Source organism: Bufo gargarizans, chromosome 2, assembly GCF_014858855.1.
Source record: "Bufo gargarizans isolate SCDJY-AF-19 chromosome 2, ASM1485885v1, whole genome shotgun sequence".
In the NCBI taxonomy this organism is placed as follows: domain Eukaryota; kingdom Metazoa; phylum Chordata; class Amphibia; order Anura; family Bufonidae; genus Bufo; species Bufo gargarizans.
The window spans coordinates 352468060-352490485 of record NC_058081.1 but is presented as its reverse complement, the minus strand read 5'-3'; the positions used below and the strand labels follow the sequence as shown (position 1 = coordinate 352490485).

Genomic DNA, 22426 nt, shown 5'->3' with positions numbered 1-22426 from the left:
CAGAATCGGAGCCGACACAAAGGCGGACTTTAGAGCCTCAAAAGCTCGGATGGCCTCGAGCGGCCAGACCTGGGGATTACTGCCCTTCCTGGTCAGATCCGTGAGAGGCTTGGCTAGCATGGAAAAGTCCCTGATGAACTTCCGATAATAATTGGCGAAGCCCAAAAAGCGCTGCAGGGCACGAAGACCACTGGGCTGGGGCCACTGTAAGACAGCCGAAACCTTCTCAGGATCCATGGAGAACCCCTCAGCGGAAATGATGTAACCTAAGAAGGTTACCTGGGATCGGTGAAATTCGCATTTCTCAAGCTTACCGAACAGCTTGTTCTCTTGTAACCGTTGCAACACTCGTCTGACATCCAGAATGTGGGCCTCCATGGATTCAGAATATACCAAGATGTCATCCAAATAGACCACCACACACTGCTGCAACAGGTCACGGAAAACATCGTTGATGAATTCCTGGAAGACTGCGGGCGCATTGCACAACCCAAAGGGCATAACCAAGGATTCATAATGACCGGTCCTGGTGTTAAACGCGGTCTTCCACTCATCGCCCGCCTTGATCCTTACCAGGTTATATGCCGCCCTCAGGTCGAGTTTGGTAAAGACCGTGGCCCCTTTGAGGCGATCGAACAGCTCGGAAATCAAGGGTATTGGGTAAGCGTTCTTGATCGTGATGCGATTGAGACCCCTGTAATCGATGCAAGGCCTCAACTCACCGCCCTTCTTTTTCACAAAGAAAAATCCAGCCCCTGCCGGGGACGAGGATTTGCGAATGTGTCCGCGTGAAAGCGCCTCCCTCACGTACTCCTCCATGGCCTCATTCTCCGCTACCGACAGTGGATAGACTTTGCCACGAGGAGGAACGGCACCAGATTGTAACTCTATGGCACAATCGTATGGGCGGTGCGGAGGTAGGGCAACCGCACGCACCTTATCGAATACATCCCGGTACTCCTCGTATTCAGGAGGCAACAGAGAGTCCGAGGAAGTACACAGCAACTTGACAGGCCCATGGATGCAACTAGCCCCACACTGCGGTGACCACGAGAGGATCTCGGCCGATCTCCAATCGAAAGTCGGATTATGCTTCTGGAGCCAGGGGTACCCCAAGACCACTGAGTAGTGTGGAGACTAAATAACCTGGAGACAGACCGACTCTCTGTGAACGGCACCAATGGCCATCCCCACTGGAAGGGTCTCCTGAGTCACGTGTGGCGGCAGAAGGGGTCTGCCGTCTATCGCCTCAAGAGCCAGTGGGAAACCTCGAGGCTGCAGAGGAATGGAATTGGCGGCAGCGAACACACTATCAATGAACAAACCACCAGCACCAGAGTCCACCAACGCCTGGGTCGTCACCGAGCCCCCGACCCAGGAGAGGACAACAGTAATCAGTGGTTTGTCAACACGGGAAACCGGGGACGAGGAGACTCCACCCAAGATCTGCCCCCGACAGGATCTCAGGTGCGAGCGTTTCCCGGACGGTTCGGGCATGCCAACCAAAAATGCCCACCGAGACCACAGTACATGCATCGGCCCTCGCGTCTCCGGAGTACCCTCTCCCCCTCGGACAGGCGAGCAAACCCCAGCTGCATGGGTTCACCCCCAGACAAGTCATCCCCAGGAGGCGTGGGAGGAGAGGGAGGCACGGGTGGGACAGCAAACGTAGGCGCCAATCTGTTAGAAGACCTCCGCAGGCTCTCCTTAAAGGAAGGTCTCTCCCTGAGTCTGGTGTCAATAAAAATCAGGAAAGAAATAAGAGACTCGAGCTCCACTGGTAGGTCCTTAGCTGCAACCTCATCCTTCAAGGCATCCGAGAGACCATGAGAGAAAGCAGCGACCAGAGCCTCATTATTCCAGCCCACCTCTGCTGCCAGGGTACGAAACTCAATGGCGTATTCAGCTACGGATCGTGAACCCTGTCTGATGGACATAAGGAGCTTCGCAGCAGAGGCAGCACGAGCCGGCACATCGAATACCTTCCGAAGAGAAGCAACAAAACCGGAAAACTCGGCAACCACCGGATTGTTGTTCTCCCATAAAGGGCTGGCCCAGGCCAAGGCCTTGTCCGAGAGCAGCGAGATCAAGAAGCCCACCTTTGATCTCTCAGTAGGAAAGGCATGTGGCAGCAACTCGAAATAAATGCCCACCTGGTTAAGGAAACCTCGGCACTGAGTTGGCTCTCCCCCAAAGCACTGTGGAAGGGGGGCAGAACCGGTCATACCCCGAAAGACCGCAGGCGCAGCAACAGGTGTCGGGGTAGACTCTGGCGCAACAACCGGAGCGGCAGTAGGAGCGGGCCCAGGAGCGACAACCGACCCATCGGCAACGGAAGCTAAATGAGCCGTGCGTTCAAGCAGGGTTTGCAACGCCACAGCGAACTGACCCAACAGGTGATCCTGCTGATCAAGTCTGGCAACCAGCGTAGGTAGCGAGGATGGCCCTGTACCGTCAGAATTAATGGCTTGGTCCTAATGTCATGGAACCATGAACCAGACGTACAACAAGAGATAAGTGGAAATAAGAAGGCTTTATTGAAAATCAAGCTGTAAGGCAAAAGTCCAAACGGATGGCTAAACCGAAGCAGGGTCTTGCGAAGCCAGAGGTCAGGAACCAGAAGGGTAGTCAGACGAAGCCTGGATCAGGAACCAGCAGGGTAGTCAGACGAAGCCTGGATCAGGAACCAGCAGGGTAGTCAGACGAAGCCTGGATCAGGAACCAGCAGGGTAGTCAGACGAAGCCAGGATCAGGAACCAGAAGCAGCAGCCGTCTTAGAAGCATGTGAACACAGGAGGACCAAGCAAGGAACTGAAGCCACAGACCTCCTATATATATGAGCTAGGCATCCAGCTCCTCCCAGTGGGAAGGAGAAGCCGCAGGGTGGGAGGCTACAAGAAACCCAGAAACCAAGATGGCCGCCAGCACATGTCAAACAAAGGAGAACAGCAAGAAGGTAAGACCATGACAAAGACGCCGCTGTACTTCTTCCTGAGTCAGACAGGACACTTTTAATGGGCAATTTACATTCTGCATTTCATCTGACAGTTTATTTCCTTCAGTGAATCGGGTGGAGAAGAAAAATATTTAATAGCTCTGCTTTCTCCTCATTGCTCTCTGCAACTCCCCCTTCATTACTCTGTAAAGGGCCAACCCCTTCAGATTTATACTTTTTACCATTTATATAGTTGAAGAACATTTTAGGGTTAGTTTTACTCTCTTTGGCAATTAATCTCTCGGTCTCTAGTTTGGCTGCTTTTATTTGTTTTTTACATATTCTATTTTTTTCCTTTTAGTTTTTCAATGCTTCCTTGCTCCCCTCCTGTTTTAGTGATTTAAATGCTTTCTATTTGTCATTTATTGCTTTCATTACAATTCTGTTCATCCACATAGTTTTTTTTCTTGTTCCTTAACCTTTTATTCCCATAAGGTATGTACCTCTCACAATGAGATTTTAGGATGCTTTTAAAAATATCCCATTTTGCGGCTGTATTTTTGTTTTTGAGGACTTTGTCCCAGTTAATTAGGCCTAAGGCCCCTCTTAGTTGACTAAAATTTTTCTTTTTTGAAGTTTGGTATTTTGGTATTTTTGTTCCTCCCTGAAGAAACACTCTTTTGAATGACAATTGGAAGGTTATTACTTTATGGTCACTATTTCCCAGCTGTCCCCCAACCTGCACGTCTGTTGTTCTGTAAGGTCTATTGGTTAATACTAAGTCCAGTGTGGCCGTCCCTCTAGTCGGGTCCTAAACCAATTGGGAAAGGTAATTGTCTTTTGTTATTGCCAAGAACCTGTTTCCTTTATGAGATGTACAGGTTTTAATTTCCCAATCTTTATTTGGGTAGTTGAAGTCCCCCACAATGGTGAACTCATTATGATGGGAAAACCAGATGTAATTTTCGGTCAAATTTATGCAGAAATATAGAAAGTTCTGAAGGATTCATAAACTTTGAAGCACTACTGTAATTGACACTGTGCTTATTCTTTCATTTTTTCACAGGAAGTTAAAAAGAGAAATTAAGATCAAGCACAAAAACAGCTGCGTTAAGGTAATTTTTTTTACACATTGTAAGGGTTTATGCAATGTAGAAAATTCCTTTTATATGCCCCATTAGGCAATTCTGAGTTAGGAACATACTTCTGTTGAAGACTCATCTATTGGACAGAGTGGAGAGTAATGGTATAATGCTGATTTGACCTGTGGAAGCTCTGCAGGGAAATTGAAACTTTATTGCCAGATTTTCCCACATATTACAGCTGAAAGCAGGGAGTACCAACAGGAGGACACTTTATTATCAGCATATTGTCAAGTAACCCTTCCATCAAGTAGGTATAGTATTGGATTTCATCTTAAAGATAATCTGTCACCAGTTCACAGGATCCTATCTGAGGGCAGCATAAACTAGTGATAGATACTCTGAAAAAATACTGGGTCATTTTCTTGAGCTGACCAAGTCATTTTGCTAAAATCTGTATGGAGCTGAGCACTGGAGTCTGTTCAATACAGAGCACAAGCTCATAAGACCTCATATTCATGATGACCTATTATCCTTATTGAATACTATGGAAGGCAAACATCATGCAGCCTTCACTGTAATTCAAGTTCTGTCACGTGAACGGTTTTATAAGAAAAGTCACTATTGAACTTTTAAAGAAGTTTTCCAGAGACCAACTTATTGGTGATCTATAGAACAGGATACTCGAGAAGGCCACTACGCAGCGTACGGAGCTGTGGTGTTCTGGCTCCGCATTGTTTACTGCTGGAAGCAGAGCTGTCGGCCAACAGCAGATCGGTGGGGGTGCCTGGTGTCAGACACCCTCTGATCTGATACTGATATCCTTAGGCCTCGTTCACATTTCCGTTTTTCACTGTTATGTGCTGTTTGCATTTTCTGCAGACAGCATATGTACGCATTGATTTAAATGTGTCTGTTCACAATTCAGTATTTTTTTACTGACCGTGGGGACATGCACTACTTTGATCCGCGATGCGGACCAAGCAAGTTCATTGAAGTCTATGGGTCCGTGAGAATCACTGACACACATCCGTGTTGTGTCCATGTTGCATTAGTTTTTCACTGAAGACTAATAGGAGATTCTTTGGAAATTAATTTTCACACGGATAGTAAAAACGGACACACGGACCAACCACGGATCCTTCACGCACAGCTTCACGGATGAAACACATATGCTTTTTTTCACGGATGTGACACTGATACGGAAATGTGAACGAGGCTTTATTCTTATTGATAGGTCATCAGTATGTTGATCCCAGACAACACATTTAAACTGATTTATTCCATCACAACGTACGTGTGACCATAACAGGAGAATCCCTTTCTGTTGTGTACCATTGTCTGATACATTGCACTGGCGGGGGAGAGCAGAGGAGCCGCATTATGTTCATGAATTAGAGAAGCAAAATGAGCCAACCCTTTTATGATGATTTGTGTTCATGTTTTGTATTTCTCTTATTTTCTCTGAGGACGATTGCCAAGGATATGGAAAAGGATGTACCATGGAGTTTAATCCAGTCTGTGGATCTGATTCTGTTACCTATAGCAACAAATGTATCTTTTGCGATGCTAAGACAAGGTGAGTGCTTCAGAGGTGTAAGGCCTGGTTCACATTTGCGTTTTTCACTGATGTGTGCTGTCCGCATTTTCTGCAGACAGCGCGTGTACGCATTGATTTAAATGTGTCTGTTTACATTTCACAATTTTTTTACTGAAAAAAATCACGGGGACATGCACTACTTTGATCCGTGATGCGAATGAAGCATGCTCATTGAAGTCTATGGGGGCGTGAAAATCACTGACACACATCCAGTAAATTACGGATGACACACGGATGGTAAAAACGGACACACGGACCAACCACAAATCCTTCACAGACATCTTCATGGATGAAACACGTACGCTTTTTTTCGCGGACTTGACACTGAAGCGGAAATGTGAACCAGGGCTAAGGGCTCCTTCACACACACATTTTCATTGCCGTTTTTTGCCTATAAGAATACAATATTCAAAATCGCATGCATTTTTTTTTGCATGCCACATGCATTTTTGGGTGTTTTTTTTCAAATGAGTTCACACATGTAAAAATGGGCTTTTTTCGTTATAGAGAAGAGGATAGAAAAAAACCTAACAAAAAACTATTGCAACAGCATGCAGCCTTAAAAAAAATGGTATAGATACAAAAGGTGCACACAAATGCCACTATTATAAAAAAAAAATATTGCATCAAAAGTTGGTAAAAACTTGAAACCAGGCTATGACTATACTACAAAGTATGTTTAGCCTGTCAAAACTTAAGATGATGTTTTTGAACTAATGACCAACTATTGTAAGTTCTTGCGCATGTCTCTTTGCGATGCGGCGACACCCTCCGCATCGCAAAGAGACATGCTCAAGAACTTACAGCGCAGCTAACAACACTGCCATTTGACATCCAAGTTTAATCAATAACTGTCCATATACGGAGGGAAATAGATCTGTGATCATCCACAATATGTATACAGAGAAATTTACATTTAAAGATATACAGGGCTTTTTTTTCCCCTCACTATCAGTGTGTGAGCTCCACACCAGTGAGGTATAGAGGGACTGTGTTATACATTTGCAATATTAATTAGTGGATTTTATGTTTTTATAATTGTATATGGTATATTAAATAGGTATTGTATTTTTATTTAGCAGGTGGCCACTGTGTCTTATAGGCTTATCAAGCTACCTAAAATGACTTTTCCCAGACTAAACCTTTTCCCAACCAGCTCCTATGGCCCAAACTCAATTCTCTAGTAGTCCCAAACCCGAAGCAGATCGTCCGGCACCACTCCTGTCAGTTCAATAATGGCTCAAATCCTACTTATCACAATCAACCCCCAATTCCTTATTATAGATTGTAAGCTCGTGCGAGCAGGGCCCTGACTCCTAATGTTTCAGTTGTATATTAGCCAGTTAGTTTTGTTTCATACATGAACCATATGAATTTGTAAAGCGCTGCGGAACATGGTGGCGCTAGATGAATAAATATTATTATTATTATTATTGGGGAGAAAATTCCACCTGGTGACTGACCACTCCCCTCTCAAGTGGATGAGCCAGGCCAAGGACAGGAATGCCCGGGTCACCCGATGGTTTCTCCCCCTGCAAAACTTTACGTTTTCAGTGGAACACAAGGCAGGTCGGTTACAGGGAAATGCGGATGCCCTGTCCCGGGTACACTGTCTGGCGTGTGTTCACCCCATCAGGGTTGAACAAAGGGGTTACACAGTGAGAGGTTTAGTCTGGGAAAACAGGTATTTTCCTCCCAGCATGTGCTGCTGGGCTGATTTAAAGCCAGGTGAGATAAAATACTGGACTGGATTTTAAATGCCGGGCCAGGTTTTGGCAACCCCTGGCTGTCCTTAAATAGGCAGCTGGGCTCAGAAGCCAGGTCTCTGTGTTGGGATCTGGGAGCCTTGTGTCTGGATGAAGGCTTGCTACCTGTTTGGCATGAAAACAGGTTGGTGCTGTCATCAGAAAGGACTCTTTGAGGCAGAATTGCCGCATGGTGTGAATAACCACCAACACCGCAAGGTGACTTTTTATTTGAATATGACTGTTTGTTTTGTCACTTGCCTAAAGTGTGAATAAAACACTGAACTGTTTGATCAAAGAACTTGTTGTTGCCTCTATACTGTGTCCGCTAATCCTGTCTACCAGAGCGAGTCCCCACAAGGGGCAGACACAGATAGCAGAGTACCCCTGTGCAAAGAATGTGCCCCCCACAGTAACAGCGCTCCCATCAATAGAAATAATTATCTGCCAGAGTGCACTCAGTGTTAACAGTGCCCCCGATAGTAATTATGTTCCTATTATGCCCCTATAGTGCTCATTAATGATGGACGAACATCGTCCAGAATGGTTCACGACTGCGAATGCGTGTTCGCAATCAAATGTTCGCGAACCGCGCGTTCGCATAGCGCCCATTGACTTTAATAGCAGGCGAACCTGAAAAACCTTCAGGTCATATTTGCAGCCACCAAATACAAACTATGAGTGCACAAATAGTCCCACAAAATGGACAGTGACATACCAGAGGGGGATCATTGTCAAAACATTCCCACAAAAAATATGTATTTTAATCAGGGGCAATTTTTATGCGTCTTAAAGGGAAACTCTCAGAAATGTGCCCTGCTGGAGCCTAGAATTTTTTTTTTCCTATTGGTTTGATGTATACAAATGTGCAGCACCCCCACGATTTTGTATCCTGCAGAGTCCATTAAAAAGATGCATGCGTTAACGTAAAACATTTTTCTACCATGGAACTGTATGGTGAACAGACGCCACTATACGGCATCAGTCTGAGGCATCTGTTAACGCATACATTTTTGGTATGCATTAAATGAATGGCAAAAATTGGATGTGAACCCAGCCCTAGTGTCAGAATAAGCACCAGTACACAGCAGAGAGAGGATCCTAGTGGTCAGGGATGAGGACTGTGTTTCCCAAGTGTCATTTTCTTCTGGGAAATACAGGGCACAGTATAATACACTAGAATCTATATAGCATAAAGATATTAGCCCTACTCCCAAATAATAATACAATAAGGTGGTCATTTATTATATAGAAATATGTCTATGTTAGGCGTAATTCTGACACAGATTGAGGCGCAAAAGGTCCTTAGCACCGCAATCTGCATATTTTTCCCGCTCATGCCAGGTCTAAAAAAGGATGTGGTGGGCAGAGAAGGGATGCAGTTATGGCCATCCAGTTATTGGATACCACCACCATAAATTGACCGGATAACACCTCTGTACAGTGACCGGAGAACACGCGATACCGTGACCGGATAAAAGGGTAAAAGAGGGCACAGTACAGGGAATGACTAGGGGCACTACACAGGGTGTGGTAAGAGGGTACAATGCAGGGTATAAGGGGGCACAGTCATATGACCCTGTGACATTAGAAGGTCTTTATGGTAAATGCATTCATACGCCACCATAATGAGATGCAGAGGAGTGAGACGGGGTGTGATTATGTGGTTAGAGATTTTAAAAAAACAAAAAAACTGTCAGCTAGTACAGGCCCCAAAAAATAGGCAATAGGCATTCACCTGACAGCAAAGAACTTTGGATTCTGTGGCTGGAGGTACATTAGGCAGTCACAGGATAAATATGTAACTGTCGGCCAGTACAGGCCCCAAAAATTAGGCATTCACCTGACATAAAAGGCCTTTTATGCTGCTGTATATGCATAAGGCAAGGACCATTCTTTGTTCTGTGTGGTGGCAGATATGTGTGGGCTGGCATAAGGAAATTCAATTACACATGGTCATCACAGGTGTTGAATTCCTCCGAGATCCATGCCTTATTCATTGAAAAAAATGTGAGGTGGTCCACACTGTCGTGAGCTAGGCGAGTGCGCTTATCGGTCACGATTCCCCCTGCTGCGCTGAACGTCCTTTCCGACAGGACACTCGACGAGGGGCAAACCAAGAGTTCCATGGCAAATTGTGCCAGCTCTGTCCACAGGTCAAGTCTGCACACTCAGTAGTCCAGGGGTTCCTCGCGGTAACCCGATGTAGTCGGACACCTGTCGGTCTGGGCGTTCCCTGAGGCTGTATCCGGGGGGCGGTTGTTGATGGGTTGGTTGCAAGAATGATCTCATATCCGAAGTGACCAACACATCTTCAAACCGCCCTCTTTTTGCAGGCGCAGTAGGATTGGTACCCGCACCTGTTTAGCTGTGGGTGGAAATTCCTCTGCCAGCACCCGCAATAGCAGAATGCAGCATCTCTTGCAGCAAGGTCTGGAAATGCTGCATTCTGACAGCCCTCTGTGATACTGGTACATGTCCGCCATTTTGTGTTTTTACAGGGGGTCTAAGTACATTGCCACCAAGTACAGGTCCTTGACCTTTATGATTTTATATATATATGGGGGTCCCTCTTCAAACACTGGAGCATGAAGGCCTCCATTTGCACTAAATTGGAAGCCGTGGAGCACCCTGGCTCCTGCTCATCGCCCATGAGAATTTCGTCCTCGGTCTCCTCCCCCCAGCCACGGACAACACCAGGAATCCCAGAAAAGTTTAAAGCCTGCTTTTCTTGCTCCTCCTCCTCCTCCCCCCAGCCACCATCCTCCTTGAGCAGCCACTGGCGCTGTGAAAAGAAAAAAACTCCCCAGAACCTGTCCTGCTGCAGAGTTCGTACAGGAAGGCGTAATTGCACGTTTCTGCTGGAGCAGCCTATCAAGCATATACAAGGTGGAGTTCCAGCGCGTCGGGCAGTCACAAATCAGACGTCTGATGGGCAAGTGGTGTCGTCGCTGAATGTCAGCAAGGCGAGCCATGGCCATGTAAGATCTAAAATGGCCAGAGATTTTCCTGGCCTGCCGCAAGACGTCCTGGACCCAGAGTATTTGCCAACGAATCGCTGCACGACTAAGTTCAGGACATGTGCCATGCACGGCACTTGTGTCATTTTGCCCCGTTTCAGTGTGCTCAGCAGATTGGCACAGTTGTCGCACACCACTTTACCAACTGTCAAATTGAGCGGGGATAGCCACTGATCTGCCTGTGAACGCAAAGCTGAAAGGAGTGCAGAACCAGTGTGGCTCTTGGCTTCCAGGCACAACAGCCACAGCACAGCATGACAACGTCTCACCTGGCACGCCAAATAGGTTCTGGGGAGCTTGGGGGTGCATCGGAAGAGGCGGTAGCAGTAGAAAAGGAGGAGTCAGCCGAGGAGGAGATGGAGTAGGAGGAGGATGAGAAGAGGCAGGCCTGCATGCAATCCATGGCGGTAACACCAAATCCACATTGGTGCCACGGGTTACATGCTTGACATGACACCTATCAATAGCACAACGTTACCAGTCTTTAAAAGGACTTTTGTGGCCCTATTACCTAGCATTTGGTGTCCCTATGTTCCTAACAACCTTTCCCTGCTCCAAAATGCAACCTCTCTCTACACTGGCAAATCACATAATGTAAAATGGCTGCCAGATCGGGTTCTGTTATAGGTTTGGGGGGTGTCCATGTGCTGAAACGTCTCAATTGGCTGTCCTGTCCCACCTGATGGATGTGTCATGGGTCAAAGTTCGGTGCAATGCAAAAATATATGGCGCGGGGACATCGCCATATGTTCGCATGTTCGCCGCAAACCGACCGCCGGGCAAACCGCAAGGCCATCACTAGTGCTCATACTAGTAATCATGCTCCCCGTAGTCCCTGAGTAGTAATAATTCTCTTTAGAATGTGTGCCAGTAGAAAAATGCCCCCTTATAATGTGCACCAGTACAAAAAGACCCCCTATAATGTGTGACAGTACAAAACATATCCCCCTTCCTTTCAGATCAGACTCCCATATCACACCTCAAATCAGATCCTCAAATCAAACCAAAATGCTGACCACTGACCCATTGAAAACAATGCAGGTGATTTATCAAACTGGTGTAATGTAGAAATGGCTTAGTTGCCCATAGCAACCAATCAGATCCCACTTTTAATTTTTCCCAGCTCCTTTGGCAAATGAAAGGTGAAATCTCTGATTGGTTGCTATGGGCAACTAAAGTCAGTTCTAATTGACACCAGTTTGTTAAATCTCCCCCATAGTCTATATTTTTGTGGAATGAACATACGGATTAAAAAAGCACACAGATGATCCATGTGCTTTCTGTATCCATATGTTCTTGCAACAAAAATATAGAACTGGACTGGGGTATTTTGCTCTGGGGTGGTATAGTGTGCCACAATATGTTATTGCTGGCCACGCCTTCCATCAATTTGGACCCGACTACAAAACTTTAAGAGCCCTTGCACATGACTGTATGCCCTCTGAGACAAACGGGCCGCGATCGGACCATATGTCCCGGAGTGGCATTGATTGCGCGCACAGGAGCACACAGTATCATAGATTACAATGATGATATGATTATATTAGTGCGGGACAATAGCCCCACGGGCAGCCCGACGTGCACAGCATAATTGTAATCTATGATGCTGTCTGCTTCTGTGCGCACGATCAATGCCGCTCCGGGACATATGGCCTGCTCACGGACCATATGTCTCGGAGGGCATATGGTCGTGTGCAATGGCCCTTAGTATTTTTCCAGGGCCACTTTATGTTCCCAGTCCGCCCCTTTCTGCAGTAATACATGAATAAGGAGTTTTCATTCCCTCCTGCCCCCCATTCCCCTACAGTCAGCACTCAGCACTAAACTGCAATACACAGTTCAGACTGCCACATTCACCTAATGGAGAGAAATCCTGTGTGCATGGACAGCAGTCCTGACTGTGTATTTCAGTGCAGCTTTAAATACTGACAGCGGGGGAACAGGGGCAGTAGGAAATTAAAAAATAAGGATCTGGAGTACTACCCATGTATTAGGCCTTATTCATCACAGTGTTTGATCAGTAATTGTAAGCCCAAACCAGTTGCGGGTCAAAACCACAGAATATGATGCTGTGATTGGTTTGCAGAGAGAAGGCCGCCCACAAGAGTGCGAGGGGCCTCCTCAAACAGCTGATCAGTTGGGGTCCCGGGTATCAGATCCCCACTGATCAGATACTGACAACCTATCTGGAGCATAGGTCATCAGTATAAAACTCCCGGAAAACCCTTTGAAGTTAAATCTAAGAATCCTTGGAGCTGCTGTTTAAAATAAATTATCAAATAAATGTCCACATTTATATCGATAAATCGTATTTCAAATGTGTCGGGCCACTTAGGCTCTGCCCCCTATGCCTCTCCCACTTTTAGCAAAAATGGCAAGCATGGTAGAGAAAATGGCAAAAATTCACATATTTTTGGCAAAATGGGCTTGCAAAAAAAGTTGAGGCATTTGGCGACACAATTCTGGCACAGGGGTTATGATAAATCTCATGACCCCGCACTTGAGGTTAAGCAGGGCTGCCATCACTACATTTACATTTATGTATTATTAAAAAGCATCATACATAACTAAAAAAAAACATTTTTTACTGTCCCTTTAAGCAAAAGCAAGAATATAATAAAAGACAAAAACAGAGATTAAACCGCATTTATAATAAAAGCAATTTACTTACAAAAGAAGCTATTAAGTCGTCTGCTGTGCTGTCCTCTGCTTGCTTTTGCAGATTCTTTCCCCTCCTTTCTCTCTCTTCCTCAGTGCGCAGGCGCACTGTTATGGGGGATCTGTGGATGACACAGTGTTATAGGGGATCTGTGGATGACGCACACTGTTATGGGGTATCTGTGGATGGCACTGTTATGGGGTATCTGTGGATGGCACTGTTATGGGGGATCTGTGGATGATGCACACTGTTATGGGGGATCTGTGGATGATGCACACTGTTATGGGGGATCTGTGGATGATGCACACTTATGGGGGATCTGTGCATGATGCACACTGTTATGGGGATCTGTGAATTACACTGTTATGGGGATCTGTGAATTACACTGTTATGGGGGATCTGTGGAGGACACTGTTATGGGGGATCTGTGGAGGACACTGTTATGGGGGATCTGTGGAGGACACTGTTATGGGGGGATCTGTGGATGACACACTGTTATGGGGGATCTGTGAAGGACACTGTTATGGGGGATCTGTGAAGGACACTGTTATGGGGGATCTGTGAAGGACACTGTTATGGGGGATCTGTGGATGGCACTGTTATGGGGGATCTGTGGATGGCACTGTTATGGGGGATCTGTGGATGATGCACACTTATGGGGGATCTGTGCATGATGCACACTGTTATGGGGATCTGTGAATTACACTGTTATGGGGATCTGTGAATTACACTGTTATGGGGGATCTGTGGAGGACACTGTTATGGGGGATCTGTGGAGGACACTGTTATGGGGGATCTGTGGAGGACACTGTTATGGGGGGATCTGTGGATGACACACTGTTATGGGGGATCTGTGAAGGACACTGTTATGGGGGATCTGTGAAGGACACTGTTATGGGGGATCTGTGAAGGACACTGTTATGGGGGATCTGTGGATGGCACTGTTATGGGGGATCTGTGGATGGCACTGTTATGGGGGATCTGTGGATGGCACTGTTATGGGGATCTGTGGATGGCACTGTTATGGGGGATCTGTGGATGATGCACACTGTTATGGGGGATCTGTGGATGATGCACACTGTTATGGGGGATCTGTGCATGATGCACACTGATATGGGGGATCTGTGGAGGACACTGTTATTGGGGATCTGTGGAAGACACACTGTTATGGGGGATCTGTGGATGACACACTGTTATGGGGGGATCTGTGAAGGACACTGTTATGGGGGATCTGTGGATGACACTGTTATTGGGGATCTGTGGAAGACACACTGTTATGGGGGATCTGTGGATGACACTGTTATTGGGGATCTGTGGATGACACACTGTTATGGGGAGGATCTGTGAAGGACACTGTTATGGGGGATCTGTGGATGACACACTGTTATGGGGGATCTGTGGATGACACTCAACCACTCTCAAACCCAACTGGTCAAACTCGTTAATTGGCTCCCAAACACAATATGTGCAATAACACCCCACCCAACACTTAATTAACCCCTTCATGGACTAAAAAATGTTCAGAATACACAGCAAAATGGGGCTGGGTGGACTGGCAAGGGAGGGGTTAATAACAATAGGTGATGGAGGATGGCCCTGTGTTCACTAGACAAGCACCTGTTGCAAAGCGATCTCCTAACAGTAAACCCCCCACCCCCAGTCTCCTACCACAACTTCACAATGTAATTAATAGCAGCAGACACCCACCCCCCCCCCTTTCACAATGTTAAATGCACAGGCACAGCACTCAATCAGCAGCACGTGGCACCACACCAGGCAGTGCAAGCTGCAATCAGGCTGTCTGCTGTCATATAGATAAATTATATGATTATGTATGAATATATAATATAATCTCATGAGGAAGTTGTCTGGCAGGACGGGGGGGGGGGGGGGGGGGGGGAATACAGTTAGGAGATCGCTTTGCACCTGTCACAAGGTGCTTGTATAGTGAACACAGGGCCATTCTCCATCACTTATTGTTATTAACCCCTCCCTTGCCAGCCCACCCAGCCCCATTTTGCTGTGTGTTCTTCTTTGAACATTTTTTAGTCTCAGGACCGGCCGGCTGTACCCCCCTGATGGCGGCCCTGAGGTTAAGACTTGCCAGTATTAATAAATCTACCAAATGTCTTTCACCTGTAATACAACAGCTGCATAGAAAACAGTAGTAAACTGTAGTACAACTGCATACATTCATTTGATGCAGTTTTAAAGGCACCTTAACTTCAATGTCAGTTGATCCTACATACTTGTATACCAGGTTCAGGGCAAGCATAGTACACTAGTGATCAGGATTCAACTTTAGTCAGTGAATTGCTGCCACCAAACGTATCAATTTCTTAGGCACATAGGGAAGACCCAAATAGCACTAGAAGCTCAACCATGGGTGAGCACATTTGGTGTGTGCTGACCGGATACAATGAACTCTAGCAGTCTGTTCCGGAACAGTTTAGCGATGGTGTGAAACTAGCCTAACAGCTTTACAGTCGCCTCTATTCCCATCCAGCACTCATCACTATAGTCAGTGCAGGGAGGAAACAGATATTTACAACTAGGACGCAATGAAGCATGGAGAGGCAAGTAACCACTAGACCCCAGGTATGAAGCATTTACACTACCACTTCCCCAATCAGGATTAGAGATGAGCGAACCTCTGTTTTAAGTTCGGCGTCTAAAGTTCGGCTTCCGGTTAGCAGAGAATCCCGATATGGTTCCCGATATGGATTCCGACTTCCGTTGTGGTCCGTGGTAGCGGAATCAATAATCGGCCATTATTGATTCCGCTACCACGGACCACAACGGAAGTCGGAATCCATATCCGGATCCAGATCGGGATTCTCCGCTAACCGGAAGCCGAACTTTAGACGCCGAACTTAAAACAGAGGTTCGCTCATCTCTAATCAGGATCCTTATCTTAACCCCTTCACTGCCTCAGAGCATGGGTGATCTTTACATTAGCACGTTCACTGTTCTAGACCAGCAGCTCTATTAACATTACCCACCTACACTGCCCTAGACCACCAGTTATATCGTACAAACATTAACACCTGCCCTAACCCACCATGGCTACTAACATTAAACCACTGCCCAAATTACTAAATCACTGCCCAAGTCTACTAGTTATACTGACATTAACATCTTCCCTGTCCTAGACCACCAGTTATACTGATATTGAACCCTTCACTGCCGTACATTACCAGGTATATTGGCATAAACCCCTTCACTGCCCTAGACCACCAGGTATATTGACAACTCTTTCATTGTCCTAGAGCAGTGTTACTCAACTCCAGTCCTAAGGCCCCACCATCCGGCCATGTTTTCAGGATTTCCTTAGTATTGAGCAGGTGGTATAATTAGTGTTGATGCATCAGAACTTACGACATGTATTCATTCTGTGGGATATTCTCAAATCATGACTGAGAGGTGGGCCCTGAGGACCGGAGTTGAGGAACACTGTCCTAGAGTAACAGGTATGCTTAGATTAATCCCTGGACCTTCAGAGATGCACCACAAGGCATACAGATCAGGGTTGCCAACCAGAATTTTTCTTTTTTCTGGAAAACTTATCCTAAAAAAACATTTTTTACTGACAAATTGGAAAACAATAATGCTAAAGATTACAAGTAATACTATATACTCATTATTCTCATAATACTATAGCTTATTATACTGATAAGAACTAACTACCAGCATTTACTGTGAGTTTTAATCAAGTATCACCAGCCTAAAATAAATCACGGACAAACCAATTTTTTTTTACAGACACAGGACAAAATATGCCTATTTTTATAAACTGTTCAGAAATTGCTCTGGGCTACCAGCAAAACAAGCATTAATGCTTTTCACTCCTACATTACCAAGGAAGGTAGAAAAAAACCTTACTGTACTGCTCATGGTTGCTTTTTAATAGTATTTACCTGGATGATGTTGGATATACAGGATATATGGCTGTTTTACAGCTAATAATTGGGGTTCGGAAGTGGATGGGTGAGTTAAATTTGTTTATTATTTTTAACCCCTCAATGGACATTTTACTATGCATTCTGTATTCAGAATGCTATTATTTTCCCTTATAACCATGTTATAAGGGAAAATAATAAAGATCGGGTCCCCATCCCGATCGTCTCCTAGCAACCATGCGTGAAAATCGCACCGCATCCACACTTGCTTGCGGGTGCTTGCGATTTTCACGCAGTCCCCATTCACTTCTATGGGGCCTGCGTTGCACAATATAGAGCTTGCTGTGATTTTTCACGCAACGCACAAGTGATGCGTGAAAATCACCTCTCATGTACACAGCCCCATTGAAGTGAATGGGTCCGGATTCAGTGCGGGTGCAATGCGTTCACCTCACGGATTGCACCCGCGCGGAATTCTTGCCCGTGTGAAAGGGGCCTAACATATATAAAAAAATATATTACATAGACAGTTCATAGCCTTTTTAGGTTTATAGAAGATAAATAAGTAGATGGGAAAATAAGTGGTAAATAGATGGGTTTGTTCAGGTTTTTTGTTTTCCTGAGGGTGACCATAATACAAATGTATAACTAAAAAACCTGTATATCTACTTCATAATGGTCTGTATAGAATGTGCAACTTTTCATGTTGCAAGAAGTAAGGTCTCATACATGTGAATTGTTTGAAAGATACAAACAAAAGTCTTTAACCCTTTCAGCCCCGGAGTTTTTTTTTTTTTTTTTTCGTTTTGCGCTCCCTGCCTTCCCAGAGCCATAACTTTTTTATTTGTTCACATAGCCATTTGAGGGCTTGAATTCTGCAGGACAAGTTGCACTTTCTAATGCCACCATTTATGATGTAGTGGGAAGCGGGGAAAAAATTCTAAATGGGGTGAAATTGGAAAAAAAAAAGCAATTCCACCACAGTTTTATGGGCTTTTTATTGACAACGTTCAATGTACGATAAAACTGTCTGGTTACTTTTATTCTACAGGTCAATACGAATCCGGCGATACCTTTTTATATGTATAGTTTTTCTTGCGTTTTGATCAGTTTTATTTTTTTGTCGCCATATTTTGACCCATATAACTTTTTTGTAATTATGTGTACGGAGCTGTATGAGGGCTTATTTTTTGCAGGGTGATCTGAACTTTTCATTGATACCATTCTGGGGTGTGTATAACTTTTTGATAACTTTTTATTAAATTTTTTTGTAGAAAATGAAGCGACCAAAACCGGCCATTTGGACGTTTTTTTCCTTTTTGCTGTTTGCCGTATGGGGAATATATTTTTCACACATCTCGACACACATGATGTGTATTTTTTTATTTTTTAGCTCTTTTATTTTTGGAAAAGAGGGGTGATTTGAATGTATGTTTTTTTTAATTTTATTTTGTAACTTTTTTTTAACACTTTTTTATAGTTCCCATAGGGAACTATAACATGCAATCATTAGATTGCTATTCTCATAGACTCCAATGCACTAGCATTGAAATCTATGATCATTTTATTACTTTCCTATGAAGGCTCTCCAGCTGTTGTAAAACTACAACTCCCACCATGCTCTGCTGTAGGCTGATAGCTGTAGACTTTCCAGCCATGATGGGAGTTGTAGTTTTGCAACAGCTGGAGAGCCTCAGGTTGGCCATCCCTGCCCTATTACAGGCAAGGGCTCCATAGAAAATACTATGCAACAGCCTCCTGTCATTCACAAAGACAGGGATGCTGCACACAAGCTCTGGCTCCTCCGATCCGGGAGCCGGAGCATAACCGGAAATGCGCTCTTTCGGTTTTCAGCGCGCTTTGATGCCATGGTCAGGATTGACCACGGCATCTGAGGGGTTAAATGTCAGCGATCGGCATTACTGCTGGTTGTGCACATGAGCCACGGGTGTCTGCTATAAGAAGCAGGCGGCCACCTGCGGCTATGGTGCCCGCAGCGCTCAGGAGCAGGCGCCATCGTTAATGACGCAGCCCTAATGACCCAGTTCCTAACAGTCATTTTCTGTGTTTTTTTTTTTACTCCCCTCCTTCATGGAGAGATACCGCTTTTTGAGTGCTTGTTTTTTTGTGGGACAAGTTGTTGGCACCATTGAAATGTTTCGATGTAGTGAGAAGCCGGTAAGAAAATATTCTGAATGGGGTAGAATTTAAACAAAACAAAATTCCACAATAGTTTTATGAGTTTTATTTTTATGGCGTAAATCTGACATGTTAACTTCATTCGGTGGATCAGTATGATTACAGCGATTCCACATTTTTATAGTTTGGGTTTTAATTAGAGATGAGGGAATTTCATGTTATGAAATTTGTTCACGCTTCGTTTGGTGGTAAAAGCAGAATTGCGCTATGGATTCCGTTACCACGGACCATAACGCAATTATATGACGGAATGCATGACGGAATGCCGTTAGAGGCATTCTGTTATTCATTCCGTCATAATAGAAGTCTATGGGCTGCATAACAGATTTGTCCCTTTTCTGTTATGCAGGAGAGGTGATTTGTAGTTTTTAATTATATTGATTTGGAGGTGTGTATATCTTTTTGATCACTTCTAATTAGACATTTTTGGGGAGTTAAAGAAACAAAAAACTTTGAACTTTGCCCTACGGGATTTGGCGATACCATCGATCTTTATTTTTTTAATTTATTCTTATTTTTGAAATAGGGAAACCAGGCAAATTAGAATAATAGTATAATATAATATAATAATATAATAAATATATATACATATATATATATATATATATATATATATATATATATATATATATAAATAAAACCTCTATTAAGTGTCTGCCCAGAGAATGAGCATCAGTTAGATTATTTGACACCTTTTGCCAAAATATTTGTCACCTTCTGTGCACTAAAATGGAATGTATTGGATACTGTGATGCTGAAACTTTTCCTTTTGCTTTTTTGTTTTACAGGAATTCTGAGCTGAGAGTTGTATCTAATGGAGATTGTGAAAAACAGACTTATTAACTGATGCAGCATATTTACATGCCTCGTAAATGCAGGGATCAAAATTGCAATAAATGGAAAGCATGGTTCCTGGTTCTATTAAATTTTATCATTTACAATCCTTCCAAGAAATCACATTAAAGGGTTATGACATCATTCATGTAAAATATAAAATCTGAAGTATTGCTCTGCTAGATTTATTTCAAGCTGCAGTCCAGGGGCATGTCCTTTCTGCTGCAGCTGTTTCTGTAATTGCTCACAGCTCAGTTCATTCTCAGGAGGTTCATCCTTTCTGCTGCAACTCTCTCCCTGTTAAGGCTTCATTCACACGTCCGCAACGTGTTTTGCGGATACACGGAGCCACGGATCCGCAAAACACGGAAAGTGGCAATGCGCATTCCGCATTTTGCGGACCGCACATTGCCGGCACTAATAGAATATGCCTGTTCTTGTCCGCAATTGCGAACAAGAATAGGACATGTTCTATTTTTTTGCGGAAACGGAAGCACGGATGCGGAAGTGCGGATCCGCAAATGTGGATGCGGACAGCACATTCCAGCCCCATTGAAAATAAATGGGTCTGCACCCGTTCCGCAAAATTGCGGAAAGGATGCGGATCCATTTTGCGGACGTGTGAATGGACCCTAAAGGTCAGGGGCATGTCCTTTCTGATGCAGCTCTGACCCTGTAACTATCAGAAGTTCTAACAGTAGATATGGCTTGTGTCAGTTGAAGAACTGAGCATGTGCGACCATGCCCATCCAGCTCAGTAGGATTTACACATTACATTACAGACTAAACACAAGGGGGTGACATTATCATGAACTAAGGGGGATATCTCACAATTCTTGTAAGAGAAAGTAAATTACAAAAGTAACTTATTTTTTATTGTAAATTATATTAGAATAACATTTAATGTTGGCACAACAACCCTTTTAAATGTTAAAATAAGTTGTATTAATCTGAAAATAGAGTTGAGCGGACACCTGGATGTTCGGGTTCGAGAAGTTCGGCCGAACTTCCCGAAAATGTTCGGGTTCGGGATCCTAACCCGATCCGAACTTCGTCCCGAACCCGAACCCGAACCCCATTAAAGTCAATGGAGACCCGAACTTTTCGGCACTAAAAAGGCTGTAAAACAGCCCAGGAAAGGGCTAGAGGGCTGAAAAAGGCAGCAACATGTAGGTAAATCCCCTGCAAACAAATGTGGATAGGGAAATGAATTAAAATAAAAATTAAATAAATAAAAATTATCCAAAATCAATTGAAGAGAGGTCCCATAGCAGAGAATCTGGCTTCACGTCACCCACCACTGGAACAGTCCATTCTCAGATATTTAGGCCCCGGCACCCAGGCAGAGGAGAGAGGTCCCGTAACAGAGAATCTGGCTTCATGTCAGCAGAGAATCAGTCTTCATGTCATAGCAGAGAATCAGGCTTCACGTCACCCACCACTGCAACAGTCCATTTTCATTAATTTAGGCCCAGCACCCAGGCAGAGGAGAGAGGTCCCGTAACAGACAATCTGGCTTCATGTCAGCAGAGAATCAGTCTTCATGTCATAGCAGAGAATCAGGCTTCACGTCACCCACCACTGTAACAGTCCATTTTCATAAATTTAGGCCCAACACCCAGGCAGAGGAGAGAGGTCCCGTAACAGACAATCTGGCTTCATGTCAGCAGAGAATCAGTCTTCATGTCATAGCAGAGAATCAGGCTTCACGTCACCCACCACTGCAACAGTCCATTTTCATAAATTTAGGCCCAGCACCCAGGCAGAGGAGAGAGTTAGCTGTGGCGTGTTGACAAAACTTTTCCACATCTCTGCCATGCTAACCCTGCCCTCAGAGGAGCTGGCCGTGACACAGCTGCCTTGGCGACCTCTTGCTCCTCCTCTGCCTTGGCCTTGGGCTTCCACTTGTTCCCCTGTGACATTTGGGAATGCTCTAAGTAGCGCGTCTACCAACGTGCGCTTGTACTCGCGCATCTTCCTATCACGCTCCAGTGCAGGAAGTAAGGTGGGCACATTGTCTTTGTAGCGTGGATCCAGCAGGGTGGCAACCCAGTAGTCCGCACACGTTAAAATGTGGGCAACTCTGCTGTCGTTGCGCAGGCACTGCAGCATGTAGTCGCTCATGTGTGCCAGGCTGCCCAGGGGTAAGGACAAGCTGTCCTCTGTGGGAGGCGTATCGTCATCGTCCTGCCTTTCCCCCCAGCCACGCACCAGTGATGGGCCCGAGCTGCGTTGGGTGCCACCCCGCTGTGACCATGCTTCATCCTCATCCTCCTCCACCTCCTCCTCATCCTCGTCCTCGTCCTACAGTAGTGGGCCCTGGCTGGCCACATTTGTACCTGGCCTCTACTGTTGCAAAAAACCTCCCTCTGAGTCACTTCGAAGAGACTGGCCTGAAAGTGCTAAAAATGACCCCTCTTCCTCCTCCTCCTCCTCCTGGGCCACCTCCTCTT

The 22426-nt window shown here is 45.1% G+C and overlaps 1 protein-coding gene across 1 annotated transcript in view; it reads left to right on the top strand.

Moving 5' to 3' along the window:
- The window catches only part of LOC122925894 (ovomucoid-like), a 38746-nt gene extending 18764 nt beyond the window's left edge, over nt 1–19982 (top strand). Inside the window, exons 4-6 of the mRNA XM_044277239.1 lie at nt 4002–4050; nt 5487–5596; nt 19928–19982. Of these exons, the coding sequence (XP_044133174.1) occupies nt 4002–4050; nt 5487–5596; nt 19928–19982 (214 nt within the window). The remainder of the gene's footprint in view (nt 1–4001; nt 4051–5486; nt 5597–19927) is intronic.
- Nucleotides 19983–22426: the final 2444 nt, after the last annotated feature.